General features: G+C 43.8%; 2 protein-coding genes across 2 annotated transcripts; both read left to right on the plus strand.

Annotated features, from left to right (window-relative positions):
* The first annotated feature begins 3,380 nt into the window (after window positions 1-3,380).
* LOC114685681 (C-type lectin domain family 4 member K-like) lies at window positions 3,381-5,921 on the plus strand. The gene is made up of 3 exons (XM_028860327.2): window positions 3,381-3,493; window positions 3,586-3,702; window positions 5,457-5,921. The coding sequence occupies exons 1-3, from the start codon at window positions 3,424-3,426 to the stop codon at window positions 5,837-5,839; spliced, it is 570 nt and encodes a 189-aa protein (XP_028716160.2). The 5' UTR covers window positions 3,381-3,423; the 3' UTR covers window positions 5,840-5,921.
* A 991-nt stretch (window positions 5,922-6,912) lies between these two features.
* On the plus strand, window positions 6,913-9,909 carry LOC119087723 (C-type lectin domain family 4 member K-like). Its single transcript, XM_037204312.1, has 4 exons — window positions 6,913-7,251; window positions 8,754-8,872; window positions 8,960-9,078; window positions 9,854-9,909. Exons 1-4 carry the CDS (start codon window positions 7,039-7,041, stop codon window positions 9,907-9,909), a joined length of 507 nt encoding a protein of 168 aa, XP_037060207.1. The 5' UTR covers window positions 6,913-7,038.
* The last annotated feature ends 2,208 nt before the right edge of the window (window positions 9,910-12,117 follow it).

Raw genomic sequence — 12,117 nt, forward strand, 5'->3', positions numbered from 1 at the left:
TGTGTTCTTGGATTTGGTTTGCCAGTATTTTATTGAGTATTTTTGCATCAATGTTCATGAGAGAGATTGGTCTGTAATTCTCTATTTTGTTGCATCCTTGTGTGGTTTAGGTATCAGGATAAATGCAGCCTCATAAAAATATTGGCAATGTTCTTTTGTTTCTGTCGTGTGGAACAATTTGACGAGTTTTGGTATTAGCTCTTCTTTTGAAATTCTGTGCTAGGCTTTTTTTTTTTTGGTTGGGATACTTTTAATGCTTCTATTTCCTTAGGGGTTATAGGTCTATTTAGATTGCTTATCTGGTCTTAATTTAGTTTTGGTATGTGATACCTATCCAGAAAATTGTTTATTTCTTTTAGATTTTCCAATTTTGTGGAGTACAGGTTTTTGAAGTATGACCTGATAATTCTCTTAATTTCCTCAATGTCTGCTGTTATGTTCCCCTTTTTGTTTCTGATTTTGTTAATTTGTATATTCTTTCTCTGACTTTTGGTTAGTTTGGATAAGGATCTGTCTATCTTGTTGATTTTTTTTTAAAAACTAACTCTTTCTTTTATTGATTCTTGTATCATTGTCTTTGTTTCTATTTTATTGATTTCAGCTCTCAATTTTATTACTCCTGTCATCTACTCCTCCTGGGTGAGTTTGTTTCTTTTTCTTCTAGAGCTTTCAGGTGTGCTGTTAAGTCACTAGTGTGAGATTTCTCCAAATTCTTTATGTAGGCATTTAGAGCTATGAACTTTCCTCTTAGGACTGCTTTCATAGTGTCCCATAAATTTGGCTATGATGTGGATTTATTTTTATTGAATTCTAGGAAGTTTTTAATTTCTTTATTTTTTCCTTGACCCAGTGTAATTCAGTTGAGAGTTGTTCAGTTTCCATGAGTTTAAAGGTTTTCTTTTTTTTTTTTTTTTTTGGTTTTTCGAGACAGGTTTCTCTGTGTAGCTTTGCGCCTTTCCTGGATCTCCCTCTGCAGACCAGGCTGGCCTTGAACTCACAAAGATCACCTGCTCTGCCTCTCAAGTGCTGGATTAAAGGTGTGCGCCACCACCGCCTGGCGAGTTTAAAGGTTTTCTGTAGTTTGTGTTATTGTTGAATTCTAACTTTTACCCATAGTGATCCAATTAAGATACAGGGGTATTTTTAATTTTTTTGTATCTGTTGAGATTTTTCTTTGTGACCAAGTATGTGTCAATTTTAGAGAAGGTTCCACAAGGTGCAGAGAAGAAGGTATATTCTTTTTAGGTAATATGTTCTGTAGATGTCTATTAAGTCTATTTGAGTCATAACATCTGTTAGTTCCCTTGCTTCTCTGTTATATTTCTGTCTGGCAAACTTGTCCATTGGTGAGAGGGGGGTTGAAGTCTCCCACTTTCAATGTGTGGAGTTTGATGTGTGATTTAAGCCTTAGTAATATTTCTTTTGCAAATGTGGTGCCCTTGTATTTGGGGCATAGATGTTCAGAATTGAGACTTTATCTTGATGGATTTTTCCTTTGATGAATATGAAATGTCCTTCTCCATCTCTTTGGCTAATTTTAGTTTGAAGTCTATTTTGTTAGATAAAAAGATAGCTAACACTAGCTTGCTTCTTAGGTCCATTTGATTGGAAAATCTTTTCCCAATCCTTTACTCTGAGGTAATGTCTGTCTTTGAAGTCGAGTGTGTGTTTCTTGTATGCAGCAGAATGATGAATCCTGTTTTCATAGCCATTCTGTTAGCCTGTGTCTTTTTATTGGCAAATTGAGTCCATTGATATTAAGAGATATTAATGACCAGTGATTGTTAATTCCTGTTTATTTTTTTGTTTTGGTGGTGGTGTGTGGTGTGTGGTGTTTCCTTTCTTTTGGTTTGTTGGTGTTCAATTATCTATTACCTATGTTTTTGTGGGTGCAGGTAACTTCCTTGAGTTAGAGTTTTCCTTCTAGTACTTTCTGTAGGGCTGGATTTGTGGATAGGTTTTGTTTAATCTGATTTTGTCATGAAATATCTTGTTTTTCTCACCATGTGATTGAAAGTTTTGCTGGGTTATAGTATTCTGGCTGACATTCATGGTCTCCTTAGTATCTACAAAACATCTGTTCAGAACCTTCTGGCTTTCAGAGTATACATTGAAAAGTCAGGGTTAATTCTGATAGGTCTTTCTTTATATGTTACTTGGCCTTTTTCCTTTGCAGCTCTTAATATTCTTTCTTTATTCTGAATATTTAGTGTTTGATTATTATGTGGCAAGGGAATTTTTTTTCTTTTAGTCCAGCTTGTTTGGTGTTCTGTAAGCTTCTTGTAACTTTTCTAGTCATGTCTTTCTTTAGGTTGGGAACGTTTTCTTCTATAATTTTATTGAATATATTTTCTGTGCCTTTGAGCTGGGATTCTTTTTCTGCTATCCCTATTTTTCTTAGGTTTGGTCATTTCATGGTGTCCCAGATTTCCTGACTGTTTTGTGGTAGAATTTACTGGATTTAACATTTTTTTTGACTGATGAATCTATTTTCTCTATTGTATCTTCAATGCCTGAATTTCTATCTTTCATCTCTTGTATTCTGTTGGTGATGCTTGCATCTGTAGTTCCTGTTTGCTTACCAGAGTTTCCATTTCCAGAATTCCCTCAGTTTGCATTTTCTTTACTGCTTCAATTACAATTTTCAAGTCTTGAACCATTTCCTTTACCCATTTGATTGCTTTTTCTTGACTTTCTTGGCTTTCGTTAAGGGATTTGTCAATTTCTTCCAGTTTTTTGTTTGGCTTTTCCTCGATTTCTTTAGGGGAGTTCTTCATTTCCTCTTTAAGGGCTTCTATCATCTCACAGAGTCATTTTTAAGATTGTTTTCTTGTGTTTCAACTGCATCAGAATGTTCAGGTCTTGCTGTTGTAGGATCACAAGGTTCTGGTAGTGCCATATTGCTCTTTCTGTTGTTGAATGTATTTTTATATGGGTGTTTACTCATCTGTTCTTCCAACTGATATGGGGTATACCTGTGCCTATGTAGTCTGCTGGGGTTTTGGGGAGGGCTGACTATGGTGAGGATGACCTGGTTTGTGGGGCTGGGCAGTGGAGTGGTCTTGGGGGATCAGAATCCAGTGGGTGGCAGTGGTGGTGGTGCAGCTGAAGGACAGGTCTCTCACCTGCTTCAGATGAGGGCTCTTTACAAGAGAAATAGAAGAGCCTTTGGATTAGATGATTAAAAGGTCTGTGTCCCAGGGAAGATGTCAGGTGACCTCCCCCATCAAAAAAAAAAAAAAAAAAGCCTAGATCTTTGTAGAGGGGATGAAGCTGTGACCTCACCCAGGCAAAGTGTCTAAGCCAAAAACAAGGAACTTGGCATGGCACGGTGACCTGCTTTGAGACTCATTTCCCATTTCTTTCTGGATAAAAGGCCCTTGGGGAGACAGGCAGCCAGAAGCTCCTGTGCCAGAGGTGGAGATGAAGGAGATGGAGGCCCCCGATGCACACTTCACAGTGGACAAGCAGAACATCTCCCTCTGGCCTCCAGGCAAGTGCCAGCTATTGCTCCATGCCCACTTGGTGCTTGTGCCCATCACCACTCTACACTGACCCTTAATAAACTTCTGTGTCTCTTTCCAGAGCCTCCTCCCAAGCCTGATCAGTCTCCAGTCCTAAGGAAACCTCTCAGCCTCCGAGTGGCCTTCATCTGTCTGGCATTGGTGCTGGTCACCTCTATTGTGCTTCAAGCTATTTTCTGTAAGTCACCAGGTGCCCAGATACCCAAACCCTTTTTCTACTTTCCTTGGTGTCTTCAGTGTGTCATGCTTCAGGAATTTTGCTGATGTTTCTGGAAGCTGACCTGCTGCTGCTTCTATCCAGGTTTCTTTGAAGATTTTTCTGACTGACATTAGGAAAGATCTGTTCTCAGGGATACTCTTCAGTGTTAAGGAAACCGTCACCAAGCTTTACATCTCTGCCTTTGCCGCCCTTTGCATCCTGTCACTCACAGCTCTGAGGCCCTTGGATTCAAAGCCTTGAGGATAGCTCCAAGATTGAGTGTGATGTCTCCTGACCCTACTAGGGACAAAGTTTTTCACTGAGCAGATAGAGAACTTGACCAAGCCAGCAAATCTCCCAGATGGTCTCCTAATTCTCTTGTATATTCACACTTGAAGCCTTCTTAGTCCTCTTCTAGAAGCTTCTTGGTCTCTGTTGTGGTCATACCTTTCTACCTTCTGCCAAGTCTCTAGAAAGTATAGGGAGGGAACATCTTCTATTCTCATGGACTACGTGTGTGGTCTCAGATTCTTTTTTTATATATATATAGAATTTTTTAAAGGATTTACTTATTTATATATTTTATGTATGGGTACTTTGTCTGCATATACATCTGCACAGGAGAAGAGGACATTAGACAGTTGTGAGCTGCCGTGTGGGTTCTGGGACTTGAACTCAGAACCTTTGGAAGAGCAGTGAGAGTGCTCTTAACCACTGAACCATCTCTCTTGCAGCAGGGTCTCAGTTTCTTAGCTGCATCCTTCCAGGCCCCCAGGACCCCATCACTGACCTTGACCTCATCCTAGACCCCTGGTCTTGACTCTTCTCTTCTCCCCCCCCCTCTTATTTGAGACAGGGTCTCTGTGTATTCCTGGCTGGCTTGGAACTCAGTAGATCAGGCCTGCCTGGAACTCACTGAGATCTGCCTACCTCTGCCTCTGCTTCTTGAGCCCTGGGATTAAAGGTGTGTGATACCATGCCCAGCTGTTCCTGGCTTCTAGCACCGCCTTTTTCACAGGACTCTTTTTTTGAAGGGGTCTCATTTTTATAATTTTATTTTATATATGTGAATGTTTTGCTTGTGTGTTTGTACACTACATGTCTCGGAGTCTGAAGAGAGAGGAGGGCATGGGATCTCCCTAGAACTGAAGTTACGGATGGTTATGAGCTGCTATACACAATACGGAATGGGAAATTAACTCAGGTTTTCTGCAAGAATAAGTGTTCTTCCTGCTGAGTTATTTCAGTCCCACAGGACTCTTTTGATAGTTATTGGTGAGTTTTGGTTCTCATGCCTATGATCCTAGTAGAGTATGAAATATATGTCCTGGGAAGGGCAGTAACAGCTTAATATCCTTCTCATGTTCTGGAGTCTGCATAGAGATAGCCCTGCCCTTGGTCATACAGCAGCCTGTGGGCAGACGAGGGAGGGGTGTGCTGCCCTAGCTGGTGGCTGTGTCTTTGACAGGAGATGGCTGGGGACTGCCTCATAGGCTCAGAGGGGACTCAGTGATGGAGTGATGAGGGGGTGCCTAAGGGTGCCTCTTTACCAAGTTCACCCTGGCCATACTAAGGAATTTCAGGCTGGGCTCTCCCTCTGCTTGTTCATGAGGCCTCTTGGTCTCCTCCCTGCCTGTGCCAACCAGCGTTGATCCTGCGATTTCCTTTGGACAGCATCTCACATTCATGGCTTAGGAACTCCTTAACTGATCTTTTGACCTTTTCAACTCCAGATCCCAGATTGATGGACAAAATATTGGATGTGAAGAGTGATGCTGAGATGTTGAGAGGTCGTGTAGACAATATCAGCACCCTGGGTTCTGTTCTTGAGAAGGACAGAGGCCGTGTGGAGAAGACTGAAGTTCAGATGCAGACACTGAACACCAGCCTCACCCGAGTGCATTCTCAGATTCTGTCTTTGAGGACCAGCATGGCACAAGCCAGTGCTCATATCGAGGTATTAACAAGAAACTGGGAAAAAGTTGATAATCTCAGTTCTAAAATCCTGGAGCTGCAAAGATATCCAGATAAAACCAGCACCTTAAATGCAAAGGTCCAAGGACTGCAGGGCAGCTTGGAGAATGTCAACAAAGTGCTCCAAAGACAGAGTAAGTAAAGAGAAGATCACCCTGCAGGCTGACTAGTGGCCATAACACCCTACCTGTCTTGGACAGGAGGCCAGCTAGTTTGTGGGTAGACAGAGGACAGGGAAGGGGGTGGGCCGGAAAGTTAACAAGGAAGACATTAACTGTCAGACTGAGAGAACTTGGGCCAGTGAGAGAGACCACATCAGGCCTAGCTTGGGTCTCTACACTAAGGTGCAGAGTGTAGAAGCATTAGGGAGTCTGTCCTGGTGTTCCGTATGGTCTAAAAAAGGCGTATTTTAGGTTTTGAGAGAGTGAGTTTATTAAGCATATAGTGAACTATAAATAAAAGAATGAATAACAAATGACAGATGGATAGATGACAGACAGGCAGACAGATACATAGGTGATAGATTGATATAGCAAAACATCAAGTTGGGCACTCAAAACATGCAGCAGAAATCAACTGGGGAAACCTGACTGAGACCCTCGGTTGGAGTTCCCAGTAGAGAGTCCCTGAGGAGCAGATTATCCCCTTGGGTAAGGCTTTCAAGTAAAAGAACAGATAACAGCTGGAAGGTGACATCATCAAGTGGGGAGCTGCGAACATCCAGCAAAAACTGACTGGGGAAGTTGAAGCAGACAGCTGGAGTTCCAGGTTGAGATTCCTCTCCATGGCTAAGTTTCGAGCTTCCCTTCCCAACTGAGGGACCTTACCATGGAACAAGCAGTCGTAACCTGTGTTGGAAATGATTTGCCTTCTAGCTGTTCACAAACACACCACATTTTCATTTGTGGCTGCTCTCCTGTCCTCTTCTCTCAATGTCACAGAGTTGGGGTGGGGCAGTTCATCTCTAGACAAAGGGCCTTAGAGGGGACTTTGAGACAAACATGCTTGGGTATGAAATTAGGAGGGGTGGGCAAACCCCTCCAGAGCCAGCTTCTCATTAGCTCATATAATGACATTTTACTAATATAATATGTACACGTGGCCTGTATCTTGCCCCTTCCCATGAAGTCCCTTACTGTGAGCCAGGGCCCAGGGGTAATGGCCCTTGTGTTCCTCTCATGTTCTCCCCTCCCTGTCCCTGTGCCTTTTCTACCCTCAGAGGGTCTATCACAAGTCTCAGACCTTTAGGGTTCCAATAGAGTGTCCCCAGTTCCTGACACTGGGAACCCAAGGACCCTTGGATCCATTCACTGCTGTCCCCAGGAGTCCATCAAACACCCCATGCCAGTCAGGATGCAGAAGAATGTGGAACACTGCTGTTACCTCAGCCTTTGTTTTCCAGGTGACATTCTGGAGATGATGTCTCGAGGCTGGAAGTACTTCGGGGGGAACTTCTATTACTTTTCACACATCGCAAAGTCCTGGTACAGCGCAGAACAGTTCTGCATTTCTAAGGAAGCTCATCTGACCTCAGTGACCTCAGAATCAGAGCAAGTGAGTGCAATCATCACAGACTGTGTGGAAGGCATGTGAGAGAGGCTGGGCAGGAGTTTGCTGCAGTAACAAAAATTCCTCAACAGTCGATGATCTGAGGATGAAGGCTCATTTCTTTTGTGTGTGTGTGTGTGTGTGTGTGTGTGCATTTGTGTGTGTGTGTGTGTGTGTGTGTGTGTGTGTGTGTGGTGTGTGCAGGGGTGCAGGAGCATGCACCCATGCATATGTGGAGGTCATCAATTGTCTTGTTAGATCACTCTGTCTTTTTCCTGAGCACTAACTGGTCCAGCAAGTAAGTCCCAGTGATCCTGGGGTTATCCGGGTGCCAGGGATTTGAACTCAGAGCCTCATGCTTGAGTAGCAAGGTCTCCTACCCACTGGGACATCTCCCTAGGCTCACCACCCTTGAAGGTTTATTTCTCATGTATACTGCACATCTTTGAAGGACAGCAGGTGTGCTCTAAATGTGGGTATCAAGAACCTAAGCTGTACGAGGGTTTATTTCATCACACTTCACAGTTGCTGAAGCAGCAAGGAGACACTGTCAGCTTCATTGATGTTAAAATCCTATACTCAGCTAACATGTCATTTCTGCTCACATGTCCTTAGCAAGAGCCAGTCACACAAACCTGCTGGCTTCAAAGAGGGCAGCGAGGGGGCGCTCTTTCCATGTGCCAGCGAATAGACATAATTTGTGAACAACATTAGTGATGCCCCAGGACCCAGGAGGCCTCTCTCCTGGTGACTGAGTGTAGATGGGCTCATGATCTGGGAGGTGGAGGAGTGAAGCAGAGTGATGCTGAGTGTCACAGTCTGCCATCAAATTTGTCCTGGAGCTTGGGGAGATGACTTACTTTTCCCAGGCCTCACCTTAAGTGAATTGATGAAATAGTGCCTGCCCCGGAGGGTAAAGGAGGGAGGGAGGCATAGGGTCTTCTAGTCTCTGGCAAAATTAATCATGTAATTTAGATATTACCATTAGGCCGATCCCTTGATGTTCTTTTTTTTCAGTTTAGCTGAATTTTCTTTTTTCCTCTCTCTGTCTCTCTTTCTCTGTCTCTGTCTCTCTCTGTCTCTGTCTCTGTCTCTCTCTCTCTTTCAACATTTTTTTTTCTTTTGAGATGGGGGTCTTAGTATACAACTCAGGATGGCCTTGAACTCTCAATCCCCTGGCCTCAGACTCCAGAGTGCAGGCACTGCAAGCATCTGCTGCCATGCCTGGCCGGGTGTGTCTCCCTTGTTCTCCAGCACCTCACTGGAGAGCACAGGCTCCAAGTTGCTAGCTGATAAGCAAAGAGCACCTAGGACTTGGAAGTGGGCTCTGGGCTCCAGGCTTGGTCAATGAGGCATTGAGAGAAGATGCTGTACCAGTGATTCTGTGAATCTCCTGGGGCACCGTCAAGTTCAGGGGCTGCCATTGTGCACAAGTGTAGAGTACTCAACAGGTAGGTACTCAGAGGTGTGGTGGTGGCATGCCCTCACTTACTTTGTGTTCCTCACAGGAGTTTCTCTACAAGGCAGCAAATGGGCTTCCACTCTGGATTGGTCTCACCAAGGCAGGGAATGAAGGGGACTGGTACTGGGTGGATAAGACCTCATTCAACATGGAGGAAAGTAGAAGGTGAGTGAGTCTGCTGTGGCCGCCCCAGCCTGGCTTGCTGGGTGGAGAGTTCCCATGAACACAGGGCTGTGCACTGCCCTTTTCTAGCACAGTGGCAGCTGGGGTGGACACCCAGCTAACTGCTGCTGCTTATTGGGTGGTACCTGGGGCCAGTTGGGAACCTGATGTCCTGTGGTCTTGGCAGCAAGATGTTCTGCCCAGCTTGGGTGAGGGAGTGACCCAAGTCCAGGCCTATGTGGTATGGGATTGTGAGAGCCTTGAGAGAAGGGGGCAGGGGCGCAGCCACAGGCTTAGAGAGGAAGGTCTACTCACCTTCTTAGGGTTGGGAGCAGCACCTTGCATTACTGTCTCCAAGGATGAACTCTGGGATTGAAGCAGCCCATCACAATTATTTATTTTATTGTGTGTGTATATGATGTTTGTGTTAGAGAGAACATGTGCCACATCTGTGTAGAGGTCAGAGGACAACTTGTCCAAGTTGGTTCTTTTATACTATGTGGATCCTGGGGATTAGACTCAGGCCATCAATTTTGCTTGCCAGGGTCCTAACCCACTGAGGTGTCTAAAATAACTCCTTTTTAAGACAGTATCTCATGTATCTCCGGCTGGCTTGGTACTTGCTCTGTAGCCTAGGTTGACTTTGATGCTCCTGCCTCTACCTCCTGAGTGTTGGGATAAAGGCATATGCCACCATGCCAGTGTACTTGGTGCTGTGGATCCAATGCAGGCCTCTCTACATTCTAGGCAGGCCTTCCACTAGGTGAATAAAGTGTCTTTGTTCTCACTTGGTAGGTTCTGGATTCCAGGTGAACCTAACAATAATGGGAACAAGGAACATTGTGCCAATATAAAGTCATCCTCCCTCCAGGCCTGGAATGATGCTTCCTGTGACTATAGGTTCCTTTTCATCTGTAAGCGACCGGGTATCTAGGCAGTCCCATGACAGGCCTGGCCCTGAGCTCAGCATTTGTGTTCCAACAGTGATCCCGCTTGAGGAGATGCTCTCCCTGACACATCAAGATTGCTCTGCACCTTAAGTTTTTCTTGCTTGAAAATGTCCCAAACATATCATGAAATCCATCTGTCTTGGCTGGGAACTCTGTCCCTGGAGGGCCTTGGAGGGGGTTGGGTTAAAAGGACTTGGACATGGAGAAGATGTAGATGTTCCTGCTGCCCAGGTGAGGCAGGTCAGTACCCCGACATCTGCAGAATATTTTGTTTGGGTTTTCCTGATCCTTCTAAGAAGCTTTGCTGACCATATATTAAAGCTACATTCAAACATGACCAGTGTTTGAGGACACAGACATGTTTAGCCCAATTTAAACACTATACACTTTACACATGCATTGAACACCTCATGCTACTCTCAAAGTGTGTAAATATTTCATGTTTTTATGTGTCCATTGCAAATAAATTTAAAGACTTACTTTTTTTTGACATGAGTGTATGTGTGTGTGTGTGCTCACAGAGTTCAGAAGAGGGTGTCTAATCCCCTAAAGCAGATGTTTACAGATGTTTATGAACCACCTGACATGGATGCTGACATCCAAACCCTGGCCTTCTGATAGAGTAGTAAGTGTTCTTAACTGGTGACCCATCTCTTCAGTCCTGTAAATTTAAATTATAAAAGAAAGAACAAAACACAAAAGTCCGTCATAAGGCTGGAGTGTGGCTCAGGGTAAAGTGCTCTTCTGGCACTAGTGACCCGAGTCTGAGCTGCAGGACCACACAACAGGGGTGGTGGTGCAAACCTGTGGTCCCGGCAGTGAGGAGATGGACGAGGAGAATCAGAGGCTCAAGGTGATCCTCAGTTTCATAGTGAGTTGGAGGCCAGCCTGCTGTACAAGATCCTGTTTTGGCAGAGGGGACAGTTTGCTTCAGGGTAACTAAGGGATTCTTCCCATATTGCCATGAGGCTCTCTCTAGTGGAGACCACAATTCCCATATGTCTATTTAGGAGCACCGGCAGGGGCCTCTGACTGGTTTCTGTGGGAATAGCTGTTTTTGGTCACCCTGTCCACATCATATTCCATCACCTCTTTATCCACTTTCTCTGAGGTTTGAATCCCATTTTCTCTTGACTGAGCTAACCCAGTGCAGGTCGGGACTGGCAGGTCCTCTGCCTTCTTTTGAATCCTGGTTGAGCTGCCCTACCTCATGCCACCAGGCCATCACATGCTCAGGACCCCTCCACCACAGCAGTCTGGGTCTCCTACCTCTCCTCTCCACTGTGTTCCCTCTCTTGCTATGCCCTGTGCAGACAAAGTCCTCTCTGCTGTAAACACCTCTTGGCTCAAAGCCCTGGAGTGCAGGTTTTCATTCCCAGTGGCCATTGTGAACCTAAAAGAACATGTAGTCTTGGGGTACATTCAGACAGAGGATAAAAAATAAAGAATAAGGGCTGTCTGGTCCTGGACAAACCAATAACCACAGGCAGGGCTTATCTTCAGTTTTTATTAATTATGGTTAGGTTTGACAAAAGTCTCTCCTTGGTATTGTAACATTATCACAATGTTTTGCGCCAATTTTATAAACTTTACAGTGCAATATGTGTTCCTTTTCTGAGGCAAACCAAAGGTATATTTCTCAAGGTTCTGCTGCTATCAGCAGCATTGATGGAGGATTTTTTATACATTTGTAATAGATAGAAATAAACCAGAAAAAAAGAAGAAAAAAAAAGCAGTGGAGGAAAAGGTGAACACTGCAAGAATACTCAAAAGGGCTGAGAGTTGCAAACGCCAAGAATGGCTTTGCATAGTAAATGGAATAGAACAGCTCTGAACTATAGCTTACTTTTCCTGGTTTGGTCTGACAGAATGATTGAATGCTTTTGTACAAAAATCAGAGCCTTAAAAACAAGGATTTGGTGAGATTGTAAAATGGTGTGCCACTTTGGCAAAACAGTTTGGTGGTTGGTCAAAATGAAAAACATTGTTACTCTGTTACTCAACAATTCTACCCTTAGGAATATAACCTCAAACTACTGAAAATGTGCACCTATGAAACATGTACATGAAGGTTTACAGCAGTGTGTTGCTAATAGTAAAAAAGTTAAAACAACTCAAATAGCTATCAAATACTGGAGAGAAATAAAATGTGGCTTATTCATACAATAGAATATTATTAAGACATAAAAATGAATGAGAAACTGACAGATTAAATGACTTTGGTGAACCTTCATAATTTCATTTGTAGATCTTTCCATTTCTAATTTATAAATACATTTGGGGTTATAAATTATAAAT

The sequence above is a fragment of the Peromyscus leucopus genome, chromosome 3 (genome assembly GCF_004664715.2).
Source record: "Peromyscus leucopus breed LL Stock chromosome 3, UCI_PerLeu_2.1, whole genome shotgun sequence".
NCBI classification, from domain to species: Eukaryota; Metazoa; Chordata; class Mammalia; order Rodentia; family Cricetidae; genus Peromyscus; species Peromyscus leucopus.

Bases quoted from the DNA above. Each gene is read 5' to 3' on its own strand.
- LOC114685681 (XM_028860327.2), top strand. From the start codon at position 3,424: ATGAAGGAGATGGAGGCCCCCGATGCACACTTCACAGTGGACAAGCAG. The intron at 3,494-3,585 runs GCAAGTGCCAGC...GTCTCTTTCCAG, and splicing joins CATCTCCCTCTGGCCTCCAG to AGCCTCCTCCCAAGCCTGAT. The intron at 3,703-5,456 runs GTAAGTCACCAG...TTTCAACTCCAG, and splicing joins TGTGCTTCAAGCTATTTTCT to ATCCCAGATTGATGGACAAA.
- LOC119087723 (XM_037204312.1), top strand. From the start codon at position 7,039: ATGCCAGTCAGGATGCAGAAGAATGTGGAACACTGCTGTTACCTCAGC. The intron at 7,252-8,753 runs GTGAGTGCAATC...TGTTCCTCACAG, and splicing joins TGACCTCAGAATCAGAGCAA to GAGTTTCTCTACAAGGCAGC. The intron at 9,079-9,853 runs GTGAGGGAGTGA...GTGTTCCAACAG, and splicing joins AGATGTTCTGCCCAGCTTGG to TGATCCCGCTTGAGGAGATG.